We start from the raw sequence: 14,196 nt of genomic DNA on the forward strand, positions 1-14,196 counted from the left end.
CGCATCCACGGGGTTTGGTATCGCGTCGACACGGCCAATGCTTTCCATATAAAATATTCAAGCCCAGGCAGCGTGCAGATACGTACCGATACTGAATAAGTAATGGGAGGCGGGGATGGATCCGCGATCGTTTCATAACTCCGTTTCAAACCTGTGATCCATTCGTACGTAACGAGGATTTCGTACTCGAGAACTCGTGGCTGGAACGTCGCGTTCCTCGGCGGAGAGGAGAGGAGAGAGGGTGAAAATTTCGAAATTGAAAAGAGGTCGGTCGGGAGACAGAGTGGAGAGGTGCAAGGGATACCGAGTAAACGATCGAGGAGAATCTCTTGGAACGGATGGATTCGAGAGACCGGTTGGAAACTTTGATTCTCCGAAGCGATACCTTACAACACCTTTGTACGTTGTTTCTTTCGAATCGATTCTCCTAGAGAAACTCGTAATTCTCGTGATTGGAAATTAATATTCCGATCGTGAATGGGAGATATTTCTTCGAATCCCCGATTAAGTCGATTACTAAGTCTTTGAATCTCCCCTGTTGCATAATGATTCGCCGATTAATTTCTATACAGATGATATAGAGTGACATATTGGTAACTGCGAAAACGAAACAGAATAAGACTAATAAGAAGAACGGAAACATATTTATATATCTTCGACGCATAATTTTCAATTCGCTGCAACGCGAATTGAATCGGTATCCTTTTGTTCGCGTCGTAATGGAGCGCATTGATCGAACAAATAACGCGTGCACTCGCGTTCGCGCGCCCCCTCTTTCAAAAATTGAAATACACGCGAAAATTGGGAAATTTCCTGTAAAAAATAAAATACCTTTCTCGTACATATACATATATATATATATCGATACAAAATAACGATTAAAAAGAGAGAAAAAGGAACGAAACACCCCGTTGTCAATTTTTCTTTTTCCCTTTTTTTTTTTTTTTTTAATAGACGAGTCAAATTCGACGCGGTTTCGAAAACGACGGATGTTTCCTCGGAACGGAGGGAAAAAGGAAAGGATCGAACCGGTGGCGCGAAATTTAACGAACGCGGAATTTCACGGGAGAATTTAAACCGCCTTTTAAATTCGACGCGTCTCGACACGTCCCTACCATTCACTCGGCTCGTGTCGAGGATGAAAGAGTGGTGGTGGTGGTGGGAAGAGGGAGGGGAGAAATTGGATGAACCCGGTGGTGGCTGGCTCCTATATAGGTGTCTCGTTGGGCGAGGGTTCGTTAGCACGGCCAGATACATCCCTCGAGCGTGGTGCACACAACCGAGATTTAAAGATAGATTCGAAAGTAGAATCAGGTCATGGTACGTTCCACGCGAGATCTTGCGTCCTGGTAAATCGCGTCTACGTTAACGAGCCGGCCGTGCCGCGCCCGCTTTTAATTGCAAATGATCCGAACGGTCAACGCGGATCAGCCGGAACACGTGGCGCCCCGTCAACAAGAATAAAATAATAAAGGAAATGATAAAGGTTCGATTCAAAAAAAAAAAAAAATATTCCCTCGAGCGAAATATTCACCGTTTCGTGGAATTGGATAATTCTGGATGGAAATGTGAGAAAAATTTTCATCGATTACCTCTCGATTTCGTGAAATTTATCCTTACTTTTTCTCCCTTCCTGTTTATTCTCCCTCGCGCGTATCGAATCGATAATTCGTGCGAGGAATTTTCACGCGATTCAAAAACTGGAATAAAGGGAAATTCGTTGCACTATACTTTTCGTATCGTTTTAGAATCGAGGGAGGATAAAGATAAAGAAGGGAAGAGGATATATATATAATTGGAAAGGTTAATAAAAATTTGAACTTTACAATTAGATACCGTCCATCGCCAAGAAGTTGATACCGCGCGATGTTATCGAATTGGATAGAAGAGCGATTCTGCGAAGGGAAATTGGGGCGAGCAAATTTGCGGAAGCATAATGCACAGGGCGCGATTATATATAGGGCATTTTTAACGTTAGACCCCGGGCAGAGTTATGCTGCAAGGGGGTGGACAGTAGTAGTTGGGTTGGTATTCGTGGCGCGATTATATTTAACCAATTTTTCTTTTTTTCTTGCGAAAATGAAGACGCATGTTTTTTTCTCTTCTCTCTTCTATTCACCGAGCCAATTCTCGACAATTTTCGAAATTTTCGCTCCGCGTAAACAAGCAACTATTGCGCCACTATTGCGATCGTAGAAAGAAAACGACGAGTCCCTCGCAGTCTCCTCTTCGACGCAAGATCGAGTTCCAGCCGGAGATCTAACTATCGAAATGCATTTTCTCGTAAACAAGCTTTAGAAAAGGGAGGAGGATACCGATAGCCCCTTTTCCAGCAAGACGAACGCGTGCAACGCAGATAGAGCGAAACGATCGATCGATCGCCTCGCCTCGCTCTCTCTCTTTCTCTCAGACTTTTCGCATACATTAACATCGAGTGGTTGGAACGCGCGTAATAAAAGAGAGGAGAAGGTGCGAGGGGAAGGAAGGGCGGCTAGGGAGAGGAAGATTCTCCCGTGTTTATACATCGCGTTTTCAAACGCGCGTAATAAAAGTGGCGGGGAAGAGAAAGGGTAGAGGAAGAAGGGAAAGAAGATTTCGTCCCCCGAGAATGTCTCTAAGATTCTGTTTATAGACGCATTTTTCGAAAGCACGGGTATAATAAATGGGAGGAGAAGGGAAGGATCTCCCTATTCTGTTTATAGATGCATTTTCGAGCACGTGATAAAAAAGGAGAAGAATAAAAGAAGAAGAGGAAGAGGAAGAAAGAGAGAATCCCCCAAGGAAAAAGAGATCTCTTTTGCATTTTCGATTTTGTCTCGAAATGAGGCAGAGACCTCGCTTGATAATTCGGTAATGATCTTCAAGCCCGCGATAACTGGCGCAAATGAGAGAGGGGGTCTCGTAATTAATTCTCGCACACTTATGAATAGAGAATAAGAGATACATATATATATAGTGGGAGGGGTATAGTAGTTTTAGATGGCAGTGGGTTTAGAAGACACGTTGCTGAGCTTGCGTAACGCGCTATCTCGAAATCCCATGTTGGGAAACGATCCCGTGAATCAACTCTGTTAATTTGTTAAGCGTAAAACGGATGAAATCGGGTACTCTGTCAGATGTATGGCCGCGGGCGATCATTTGCTCTCGTTTCGTGAGGATCGTGTATGGATAAATCGATTTCAAGGGTACGAATGGCGGATAAATCGATCGATTCGATCTATTCGGAGAACGATCTAACATGGATCGTGTTCCATTTCTTTTTGCTTTCGATAGAAAATTGAGTTTCAGATTATATGGTAATTGGAATTTTTAAGAAGAATCTCGATTCGATAATAATAAGTTTCGTTTCTCGAAAATAAATAGATGACACGAGTTTCATTAAATTTATTTGTAAACTGTGTATTTTTGTAAGAATCTTCCAATTATATTCTCTATTATATTCTCTCTTTTATATTTTCGCGCGTTCAGACGTAGAATAGAGAGCGTGGCGACGATCGAAAGGGGCGACTAATTGCGCAAATGTAAGTCGAAAAGTTGAATTAAGCGCATTTAGAAAGGAATATCCTCGAGACTTTTACAAGAGAGAGAGATATACATTTTCTTAATATTCTCCAAAGGTATAACGACGTTAACATAATTATAAGTCCGTTGGTATTTCGCTTGATAACGAGCTAGCTTTCCATTATACTTTCCTTTACGCCTCTATTTTCCTCTATTTTCGAGAAAAAGTAGAAAAAAGAAATAATATTAATAATAATTCAAAACGTAAATACACAAGACAAGAAGACAAGTCCAACGATCCCCGCCACAAAACCGTGAAGAAACAAACAAAATTTCACTCCGCCCCTCCAAACAAAGCTCGCGTATTCTGCGCCCGGAGCGGCAACACGCTCACCGAATATTCGTACCCTCGTTGCGATTCCGAATATAAATAAACCGAGCCGTGCTCGTCGACGTGAATCATCGCATTATCAATAATTTTGGGACCGAAGGGGTTTCTTCTCGTTGCTTCTCGTTGATTGAAACGAAAGATCGTCGAGCTGATTATTTCGAAAACCGTGAAACATGCAATGTAAGAAAAAAACGGCAGAGAGAGTAATAAATAAGTCATATCAATCAATTCCGAATATAAATAAACCGAGTCGTGTTTGTTGCCGTGAATCATTGCATTACCAATAATATAATAAATATATTATACAATAATATAATAATATAATAATAATTTTTGGGACCGAAGGGGTTTCTTCTCGTTGCTTCTCGTTGATTCGACGAAAGATCGTCGAGCTGATTATTTCGAAAACCGCGAAACGTGCAACGTGAGAAAAAAACGGCGGAAAGAGTAAATGGTCGTATCGATCAATTCGTCACCGTGAATCATCGCATTATCAATAATATAATAAATATATTATACAATAATATAATAATATAATAATAATTTTTGGGACCGATGGGATTTTTTCTCGTTGCTTCTCGTTGATTCGACGAAAGATTGTCGAGTTGATTATTTCGAAAACCGTGAAACGTAAGGAAAAAATGGCGGAGAGAGTATAAGTGATCGTATCAATCGATTACGAATATAAATAAACCGAGCCATGTTTGTCGTAAATTATTGGATTGTCAATAATTTTGGGACCGATGAAGTTTCTTCTCGTTGCTTCTCGTTGATTCGACGGAAAAGTTGATTATTTCGAAAACGTGCAACGTAAGGAAAAAACTGCGGAGAGAGTAACAAGTAAGTAGTCGTATCGATCGCAATTTAAAGACGTTTTCGAATCGATTTTATAACAGCCTCCACTTTGGAAATTATTAATTGGATCGAGATAGGAGATTATTCTAAAAATGTTATTCTAAAAATTTTTCTCGAGCTCGATCCTTCGATCGAATTGTAAAATCTTAAAATTGGAATTAAAAATCTCGTGTCGCAAGATTCGAAATCTAGAAATTTAGATTCGAGTTTCGATTTCGATAGTTTCGATCGTTCCATCAAATCCATTTTACGAGCCACCATTCATCATTTTGAAAATCGTTAATCGAAATGGAATCGTATAGAAATATATCGAGATTTTTCCTCTTCGGCTAAATCGAATTTTACGAATTCTGTCGCTTATTCTAAAATTATTCTACTTTCTAAATAGAATCGTTCCATAAGAAAATAAACTTAATTCGGATTAAGTTAAATTAAATGATGTAAAAATATATATATATACAACAACTATAATCAAAGATTTATTTATCAATAACGAAAATCGGCTATCGAGAGGAGCACGATCAAAGGGTACGTAGTACCCTGCACAGCTGATGCCCAGGGTGTCTTTTTAAACCCCCTTTCAAGGACAAATCGAAAAATGCAGCACCGAACGTGCCGATGCCCTCCTCTCGAATTCCCTCGTCTCCTCCTTTTAACGTCCAGGATGACCACCCGTGGGAACCTTTACCCCTGTTCGCCATCCTCTTTTATCCCCCTCCTCGCGAATAAAAAAAAAGAAAGATCAATTTTCGATTCGACTTCATCGCCAATCGAATCGATTTCGCAATACGATTATTTCGCGATTATTATTTGCCAAGATTGGATAAAAGGAAAAAAAGAAAAAAATAAATACGAATTCTTGATCAAAGAATCGATGAAAGAATGTGGAATGCGCATTTTTGTCGCATTTCGGGGATTGGCGGTGATTGAATGGAAATTGAATCATTCGACGCGATGATAGATCTGGAGGAAGCGGGAAGTGGGTGTATGAAAAATTCATCGGGGCGGTGGGAGCATTAACGCGGAGCAACGTTGTTTCCTCGAAACTTTGTCGACTCTGTCGGCGGCCGCCGCCCCTCCCCGGAGTCGAGTACCGTAATTGAACGGTGGATGATTTTTAGGTGTTAAATAAACAAAGTTTCGTTCGATCCACTTCCAACCGATATTTCGTTCCCCCCTCCCCCGTGGAAGAAAGTGGAATAAAAAGGGAATAATCCGCTTCGAGGCTATTTATTTTCCAAATTTTTCGTCAAGATTCTTCATTTTTTAATCCATCCCGCCACGAGTTGGAATATTCGATTTAATTTTTAATTTTTAGGGAGGAACTTTAAAATAAATCTCCGATAAATCTCTTAATGTACGTGTTAAGAGCATCGAAAGATTATTAGAGGAGAATTTTTTTCTTCACCCTCCAAGACAAGTGAAATAAGGAGGAGGAAAAAAAAAATTTTCGTAGGATACAAACCTCCGAGTTATTGTGGGAAGATGCGAAAAATATGCTTGTTCACGGACTAAATTAAGACTCTTATATAATGAGGTGTGTGTGTGTGTGTGGTCTCTAACGCGAAGGGGAGCAAAGATTGTGAAACGAAGGCTGGGGAGGGAGGGGAGGAAGGTTCATTATAGAAAGATGAAATTTAATGCCGGTTACTTATGCATACGACGCGTCGAGACCGTATTATTCGCGCGTTATTATACACGCGCAGGATGCATGCGAGCCGGAAATGTCTCGTAAGGGGAAACGCGATCGCGCGATCCACGGCAACTTAATGACGGTTAATATGTAATTCTCCCCTATTGAAATCCGATATAATATTACGAATTCTCGTCCCGTGGTTGTTAATAAAATATACGTGTGATTGGACGCGTGGGGATGCGTATTGGAGCGAGTAGAGAATGGATAACGCGACTCGTGCTATATATAATTTCAATAAATTCTGGAATCCGGGATGTTCGATGATAGACGAATTCCGTGTTCGAACGAGGATGGCGGAATAACGACGTGATTTTATTATTCTCATATATACGAGTCGTTGAGTTATCGTTGGTCGGTATACGCGGCAAGAAAAATTGCCTCGATCGATATTTGCCCTTGATTCAATCGCGAATAATTTTGAATCAATATTTTGTCAAAGACTATGCGATATTGAGTACCAGTTGCGTTGAATTCGATAAGTTGATTGTTGATATTTTGGAGGAATTGTTGTGGCAAGCATATTGCAAATACCAGATAAAATGAATTCGATGAATAGAGTAACCTTTGACTGCATTTTCAATAGAATGTTTCGAAATTTCTTCCTCTTGTTGCCACGCTTTCGATATCGGCATCGGTATCGTTTTATGATATCTTGGGTGGTATTTATATTACTATGAACAAGGAGAGAGAATAATATGAGAAGGACAAAGATAGAGTAAAAATATTGAAATTAGCGCCATCTCTAGAGTGCCGCAAATCAAACATAGAGAGAATGGAAATGAGAAAGGAATTGATCATTAGCGCCATCTATTGAGTTACGATATCTTTATAAAGACATGGTTAATTCTAAAAGTATCCGAGAGATGGCGCTGTTCCATAATTCTTATTCTTCCTTATCCTGTCTTTTCTTTAGAAGTTTCTTTAACCTTCTAAGAGATGGCGTTATAGATCAATTCTTATCGTATCTCTATCCTCTTCTTTACATCTTCTATCCTTCCTTTCTGTGTTTCATTTGCGGCACTCTGAAGATGGCGCTGATTTCAATATTTTTATTTTATCTCTGTCCTTTTTCACTATTTACTCTCTTTGTTTAGACTTATTCTCACGATCACAGACACGATACCGCATGTTAATTCATTTTTTTTTTTTAATTTAATTAAAATGTGTTTTTATCTTTAATGTAAGAGATATATAAAAGGATATATATACATGACATGCGTTTGTATGATCTTAAATTGTTGAATACTAATATCGAAGGAATACGAAAATAATTAATTTTGAGAATATGAATTTTTTTGATTTTATATCAAATGTAAGATTATATTTAAAACAATACTTTTAATCCTTTATTTTTATGAGATAAAGCTCCATAAAAAATCTTTTATATTACATAATATTTTATATTATATATAATTATTGTATTGATTTCATTACTGCCCATTCGTCGAAGTAAGAAACATCAAGTTATAATAAACTTGCTCGATACAATGAGATCATAAAAACAGTGAAATGCAAAACTATGAATGATCTGACTATTGAAATGCAAATTCTAATAAAATCGTAATAATCTGTAATTGTGCATAATATAAATATCAAATTATATATGTTTTACAAAATTCCAAAACATTCTAAAGTACAAAAATAGTATTCTGTCTTGCATTTTTATAATTTTTAACGCATTAAAATTATTGATACTTTTTTCTTAATCCCTTAATCCCTTAATCCCTTAATCTAAGTCAATAGAATTTTTATAGAAATAAGTTACTCGTTAATCTAGGACTAAAGATCGCAAAGAATCTTCAGGATAAGTTTCCATTATTGCAGTAGCGCCAAAATTAAACGGTATCGCTATACCACCGTCAAGAACTATACTAGCATCATAACACTGTGATCTTACTGTTAACTTATTACAAAATTTTCGGGGATGAATACATTTTGATATAGGCCACAGATCATTTACTATCATATCTCTTATAACGTAACATAATTTTGATTCCTCTAAAATATATTATATATAGAAATAATTATTTTGTGACAATTGTTTATATTTAAATAGTATTATACGTACCTGCATCAAAATATAAGCTATCGTTAAAAGTAGAACAGATTTTATCAATTTCTTCGTTAGTAAATTGCTTCTCCTTATTTAAAAGAGTCAATATTTCTTGTACTATTTGTGGATTAACGCTATTTATCGATTTATACCATGATGTTGATCCTGTTCCAGTAGTAATACATAAACCAGAACTTTTCACCAAATGATATTCATTTTCATCGTCGACACTTACAAGCAATGAACTTGTTTTAGCAGAAAGTGTTTCTGCTATAAATACCTATACGTGAAACAAATATTAAATTCTAAATTATTAAAAGATATATGATGCATTTAATGAAACTTACTTCATTTAATGCTAACCAAGGCAAACGCCTTATTTTTGGTAAATTACTTGATATTTCATTTTGCTCTTGCATATAAAGTCTACAACGATAAAAAATTTTTTTTCAACATATGGTATTTTATATTATAAATTAATTCAAATTTATTACCTTTCTCCACCTGCAATGCGACCTTTTTCGTGTGTATGAAAAGGAACATCCCAAATATTATCTCCCTTTATCGTAGTACGAATTCTCCGTCTCATTATTACGTTATAGTAACCTGCTCTTAGCATTTCGAAAATATCAGATATACTTTCCGTATATTTCATTGGTAACATAAGATATCCTTCGGATTTTTCCGGACATGAATTAATACCAATTATTGGTTTTTTGTTATCAAATATCATATTTGATGCCATTAAAAACGTACCATCGCCACCGATTGGAAGAATTAGATCCGCCCAAGCAAAATTCGAAGGATTTAAATTTTTCCTTAAAAATTAATATTAATATTGTCATTAATAATCATCTTTTTTCTTTTTAATAAAAAATTCCTTCGAAAATTATATATACCTATTTATTAATTTGTATTCTATATTCAATTTTTTTAAAATTTCAGTTACTTGTTTTTTTACATTTTCGGTTGCTATATGACTAATCATCATAGAATCATAATCAGAACCTCTTTCTTTTAATTTCTGTTTGAATTGTTCTTCGTTCAATTTTGGTTCTCGTATTTTTTCAAAATAATATCGCGATAACTTTACTACAATAAGTATTCGTTTTGGCACAAAACTCGATTCATTTCGCAAGGATAATCTGAAATTATTATAAACATTGTTCTTATGTGGTTGTAAAAATTGGACAGCTCCTGAAAAAATATAAAATATGAATTAAATCATTAATTAATCTTTTACAAACATTTTGAAATAAATCATTAGAATTAGAAATAATAATAAATTATAAATTAACATTTTTCATTTATCATATGTTATAAAAATATTAAGCAATATGTCATTTTATTTGTAATATGTGTATATCATAAATAATCAATTATTAATTTAATAATAAAAAATTATTTATATAAAGTCGATTTATTTGTTATATTTTCATTAATTATTTTATCTATTATCTCATGTTTCATTTAAAATATTTAAAATATTAAATAGAATATTTTATTTACTATAATTTTTAAAAAGAATTAAATTATTCTATAATCTATTATATTGTGTAAAATTTTTTTTATTTTTATTATATTTTTTATATTTTTATATTTATATTTATATTATATGTTGTTATATTATATATTCAAAGTATTCATATAGTGATATATACTCTGATATTAGTTTATTGATATATGAAATATACTTTGATTATTCTATTACTTGAAATTATTCAAATTAAAATATATATTGAAGTTATTATTAAAGTTTGTTTTTTGTTTTTATTGGAACTCATTGACATTACGATCACGGATGTAATTAAACATTATGTAAAATTCACTTACTGACAGATCTTCGAAAATGATTGAGAGTCGTCATCGCATGCTTAAAAAAATGTATATGTCAAATTCGTGCAAATAATATTACAAAAAGTGGTATGTTAAGAACATTAAAATGTTCCTAACCTCTCTACCGGTACGAACAGTAGATACTATATAATCAAGTGCAATGTTTGCGTTCACTCTATGACTATAGATATAAATCTCGAATGTAAAACCAGTATGGCGACTGCGGAAAATATGAATGCGAGTATAATTTTTGTTTCCATTATAAAGTAATAATTTCTTAATAATTAATTAAACTAAAAAAGGAAAAAAATATAAAATAATATTGTAAATTATAATAATAAAAGTGAATCTACGTTTCTTTGTGTTTGTGAATGAAAAAATATGAATCTTTTCAATAATTTTTGTTCTTAAAATTCAGTAATTGAAATAACTTAGAAAGAAAAAATTTCACTGTACAGATACACGCTTCGCTTACACTTTATTAATTCATTTGCAATACATTAATTAAGTCTGTTTAAATAGCATCAAGGCTACCTAACGTATGCCTTCGTTTATACTATAGACAATCATCTAACTTAAACACACACTCTTTTTGTCTTTCGATAATCTTTCGTACACTCTCATTCTCTCGCTCTTCCGTTCTTTCTTCGTATTCTCTTTCTCATTTGCGCTGTTTCTCATTTCTCTTTAATCTGTTCCATTATCGATATCATTTATCGTTATTGTTATTACCATTGTCATTATCATTATACCATATAATATATCATAAGATCGACGTTAAAAACTAAAATTCGTATAAAAAGCGTCGTTATTCATACTAACAATGTAACTGTACTATTTAAATAATAATTGAATCTTAAAAAATTATTTGTTCTTGTTGTTGGTGGTAGTGTGTTTGAATGTATGAGATGTTTAATGCATCGAGTATAATACGAGGATGCAAGGCGTGCATAAAGTGACACATGTATTTATGCATACATTTATGTCGATTTATATTCTAAGAACTTCGGTAAGATCGCGAAATGCCCCGACATTGCGCTCACGTATCAAATTACATAATATATCGTATCTTTTTATATCATTTATCATCATGAGAAATAACGATAGTTTTAAAAAATAAAAAGCGTATGTTGATGATTTATAGAAATATAAAATTAACAAAAAAAACTATCAATTTTTACATATATTCGTGGTATTTGCAAATGAAGAAGTCATAATAAAGAAACGCGCGATTTACTCGTTACGATCTTACCGCTATCAATCGTTCTTAGATTATAGGATGTTAATACATCCATTTTGCGTATCCAATTGCATCTCGCATATTTTTTTTTTTTTTAATCATCTTTCACATTGTAATCGTTTTCACACGGCATTTTATAATCTAGCTAATACTTTTACATACTACGAATGTTTAGCACATATCACTACGGCCGAACCAACTCTCTCTCTCTCTCTCTCTTACGTACGCTTTCTCTCTCTCTCAATCTCTCTTTCTCTCTCTCTTTTCTTTAACCTTCGTTATTACATAACTATCCGCTATTACGAGCAATAATGTACATCAATTACATAAAAAACAAGATATCATTGTGTTAATCGTCTCAACGTCACGCGATGGTCACATTTGCGAAGGTACCGCGGTTTATTAATTAATCCAAAACTTACTACCGACACCATCATTCATACGTAGTAGGTTCTTACAACGCCCTGATGCACGATATTCGTTTCGAAACGTGTTTGAGTTGTTGTTCATCATCCCGGGTACATTGCATGTGAGATATTATATTATCTCGAAAAATCGAATATATCGCTTAAAAAACTGACGTATTATTACGAACAATTAAACGAGGTCCTATTTGGAACTCGACGCGGATAAAATTCAACGACGCTTACATTTCATAGTAATGCTACGCATCATATAGGATAAAACTGTTTTAATTTAAAAAAAAAAGAAAAAAAAGAAAAAAAAAAAGAAAAAAAAACCAGAAAAACGATCGTTCATTGCTTGCTTTAAAATTCATAATTTCATTCTTTCTTTGTTAAAAGTAACGTGCCATTCAACGTATACAATTATTCGTTCATTAAAATAAATAGAACTTTAATACATATTGTTTTTAAATATGATATTTGAATTCGAATGATATCAGTTAAATAATTGCAGCATTGATTTAGGATATGCTAAATTGTTTTTTAAAACGTAATTATTAAAAAAGAAAAACTGTTCATATTTAACTTTATACATTTTCAAATACGTATTTTATTTATTTAAAGTTCAATTTTCTTCTTTGCAAATTATTTAAAGTTTTTTATAATGTGGATAAGGAAGATTCACATTTCTGTTGTCAAAATTCACATTGAATTATTAAGTTACCATATTTAATCATTTAATCATTTAACCCATATGTGAGTCGAAAAATATTTAAAATAAAAAATAAATCAATAAAAATTAGAGACAAAATCCGTGGAATGGCATAAATTATGTCCTTAATTGGAAGATTGATTTCGTCATCATGTTGCATATCTTACTCTACAGCAAATGTTACCCTTATCGTGCTGATGTTTTCGTGGGCAGAGGTGTTATGTGTGTTTTGCATGTTTCATGTGATGTGACTATCTATATAGTATACATATACACTATATTCATATTTATACATATATATTTATATTTATTTATATATACCTCTTCTTTTCACATTCATTACTTTGCAAAATATTTCTTTTGCCGGCACTAAGCCTGTATAATACAATCGCAAATTACATCTTGTTCGCTTAGGCAAAATTTACTTGTTTTTTACTTGGTAAGTACAGTGACCATCTGCATTGCATTTCATTTCTACTCGAGGAGGAGGTCAGGTTGGAGGCTTCGATAGAGTATCCCACATATGGATATTTTAGTCGCGTCGATTTTAAAAAGCTCCAAATCACAAAACGTAATTGTATACGTAAAATCTCTGTTACAGCTTCTGGCCTCGATAAAGCTTCTCTTATTTATCCTACTTACAATCCTTATGAGGTTTGTTAAACGAAACTTGAGTTTTGTTCGGCAGAAGCGTCTCGACGAATATAGAATTCTTGTAACATCGCGTTTTTTTAAGTTCATCGTTGATGCTACAGAGAGAAGTACGGGCCGTTAAAAAACGTTCGCCACCATTGGATTATTTTCGAGCATTAAAGTATATGTATGGTTAGAATGCGAGAAGCGCCCACGCGAGCGTCGATTACGGGCGAATAACGAATAAAAGGTCAGAGACGAATAGAACACGCACGTAACGCGACGCGCACGAAGATGTACCCGCATTCCTGGAGTTTTATTATTATTATTTTTTTTTTTTCTCTATTAGAATTAAAGTTGTTCAATCGACCGCTAGAACGAGGCCGACAGAGCACAGAGAAAACAGGTCTCGCGATTAATCTCTTCGATGATATTCCTAATGATACTCTCGAGGGTTTTACCCTCTAGTAGTAGAAGTGGGCAAAACTGTTGCAGGTGTTGCGAGAGCGAACCGAGCCTCAGCTATGCGTTTGCGGGTGTGGAGGTGGTGCGCCAGTAATCTCGGTCCAACGCATTTCGAAGAAACTGCGCATCCCATGTCCGGCCTTGCCCACGGGACTGTCGTCCTCGTTGAATACCTCGCAGTTGATGAACATCTGTCTGACATCGGCGCAAAACTCATCGCGAGACTTGTACCTGTATCGAGAAGCACTCTTTGGAACATGTTCGCAATTTTCCAATTTTTTTCGGATTGAAGCTGACGATCAAGTTAGAGCTTTTTTTCTAGAGATCTTAGATGAACTTTTTTTTTTTTTTTTATGTTTAGGGAAAGAGGCATTTCTAAATAGAGAGTACGTTCAATTAACTAGTAGTCG

General features: G+C 34.7%; 2 protein-coding genes across 24 annotated transcripts in view; both read right to left on the minus strand.

Annotated features, from left to right (window-relative positions):
• Positions 1-8,211: 8,211 nt before the first annotated feature.
• Positions 8,212-9,229, minus strand: LOC408642 (NAD kinase 2, mitochondrial). The gene is made up of 4 exons (XM_026446319.1): positions 8,991-9,229; positions 8,844-8,922; positions 8,512-8,776; positions 8,212-8,441 (listed from the first exon to the last, which is right to left on the minus strand). The coding sequence occupies exons 1-4, from the start codon at positions 9,227-9,229 to the stop codon at positions 8,212-8,214; spliced, it is 813 nt and encodes a 270-aa protein (XP_026302104.1).
• Positions 9,230-9,394: 165 nt separating this feature from the next.
• Positions 9,395-14,196, minus strand: part of LOC551071 (bromodomain adjacent to zinc finger domain protein 2B) — a 139,081-nt gene continuing 134,279 nt past the window's right edge. For all 23 annotated transcript variants that reach the window (XM_026445661.1, XM_026445658.1, XM_026445680.1 and 20 more), the window contains 3 exons: positions 10,808-14,017; positions 10,330-10,552; positions 9,395-9,641 (listed from right to left, as the gene is read on the minus strand). In XM_026445661.1, coding sequence (XP_026301446.1) covers positions 13,840-14,017 — 178 coding nt within the window. In that variant the 3' untranslated portion in view covers positions 9,395-9,641; positions 10,330-10,552; positions 10,808-13,839. The remainder of the gene's footprint in view (positions 9,642-10,329; positions 10,553-10,807; positions 14,018-14,196) is intronic.

This window comes from Apis mellifera, linkage group LG1 (genome assembly GCF_003254395.2).
Source record: "Apis mellifera strain DH4 linkage group LG1, Amel_HAv3.1, whole genome shotgun sequence".
Taxonomy (NCBI): domain Eukaryota; kingdom Metazoa; phylum Arthropoda; class Insecta; order Hymenoptera; family Apidae; genus Apis; species Apis mellifera.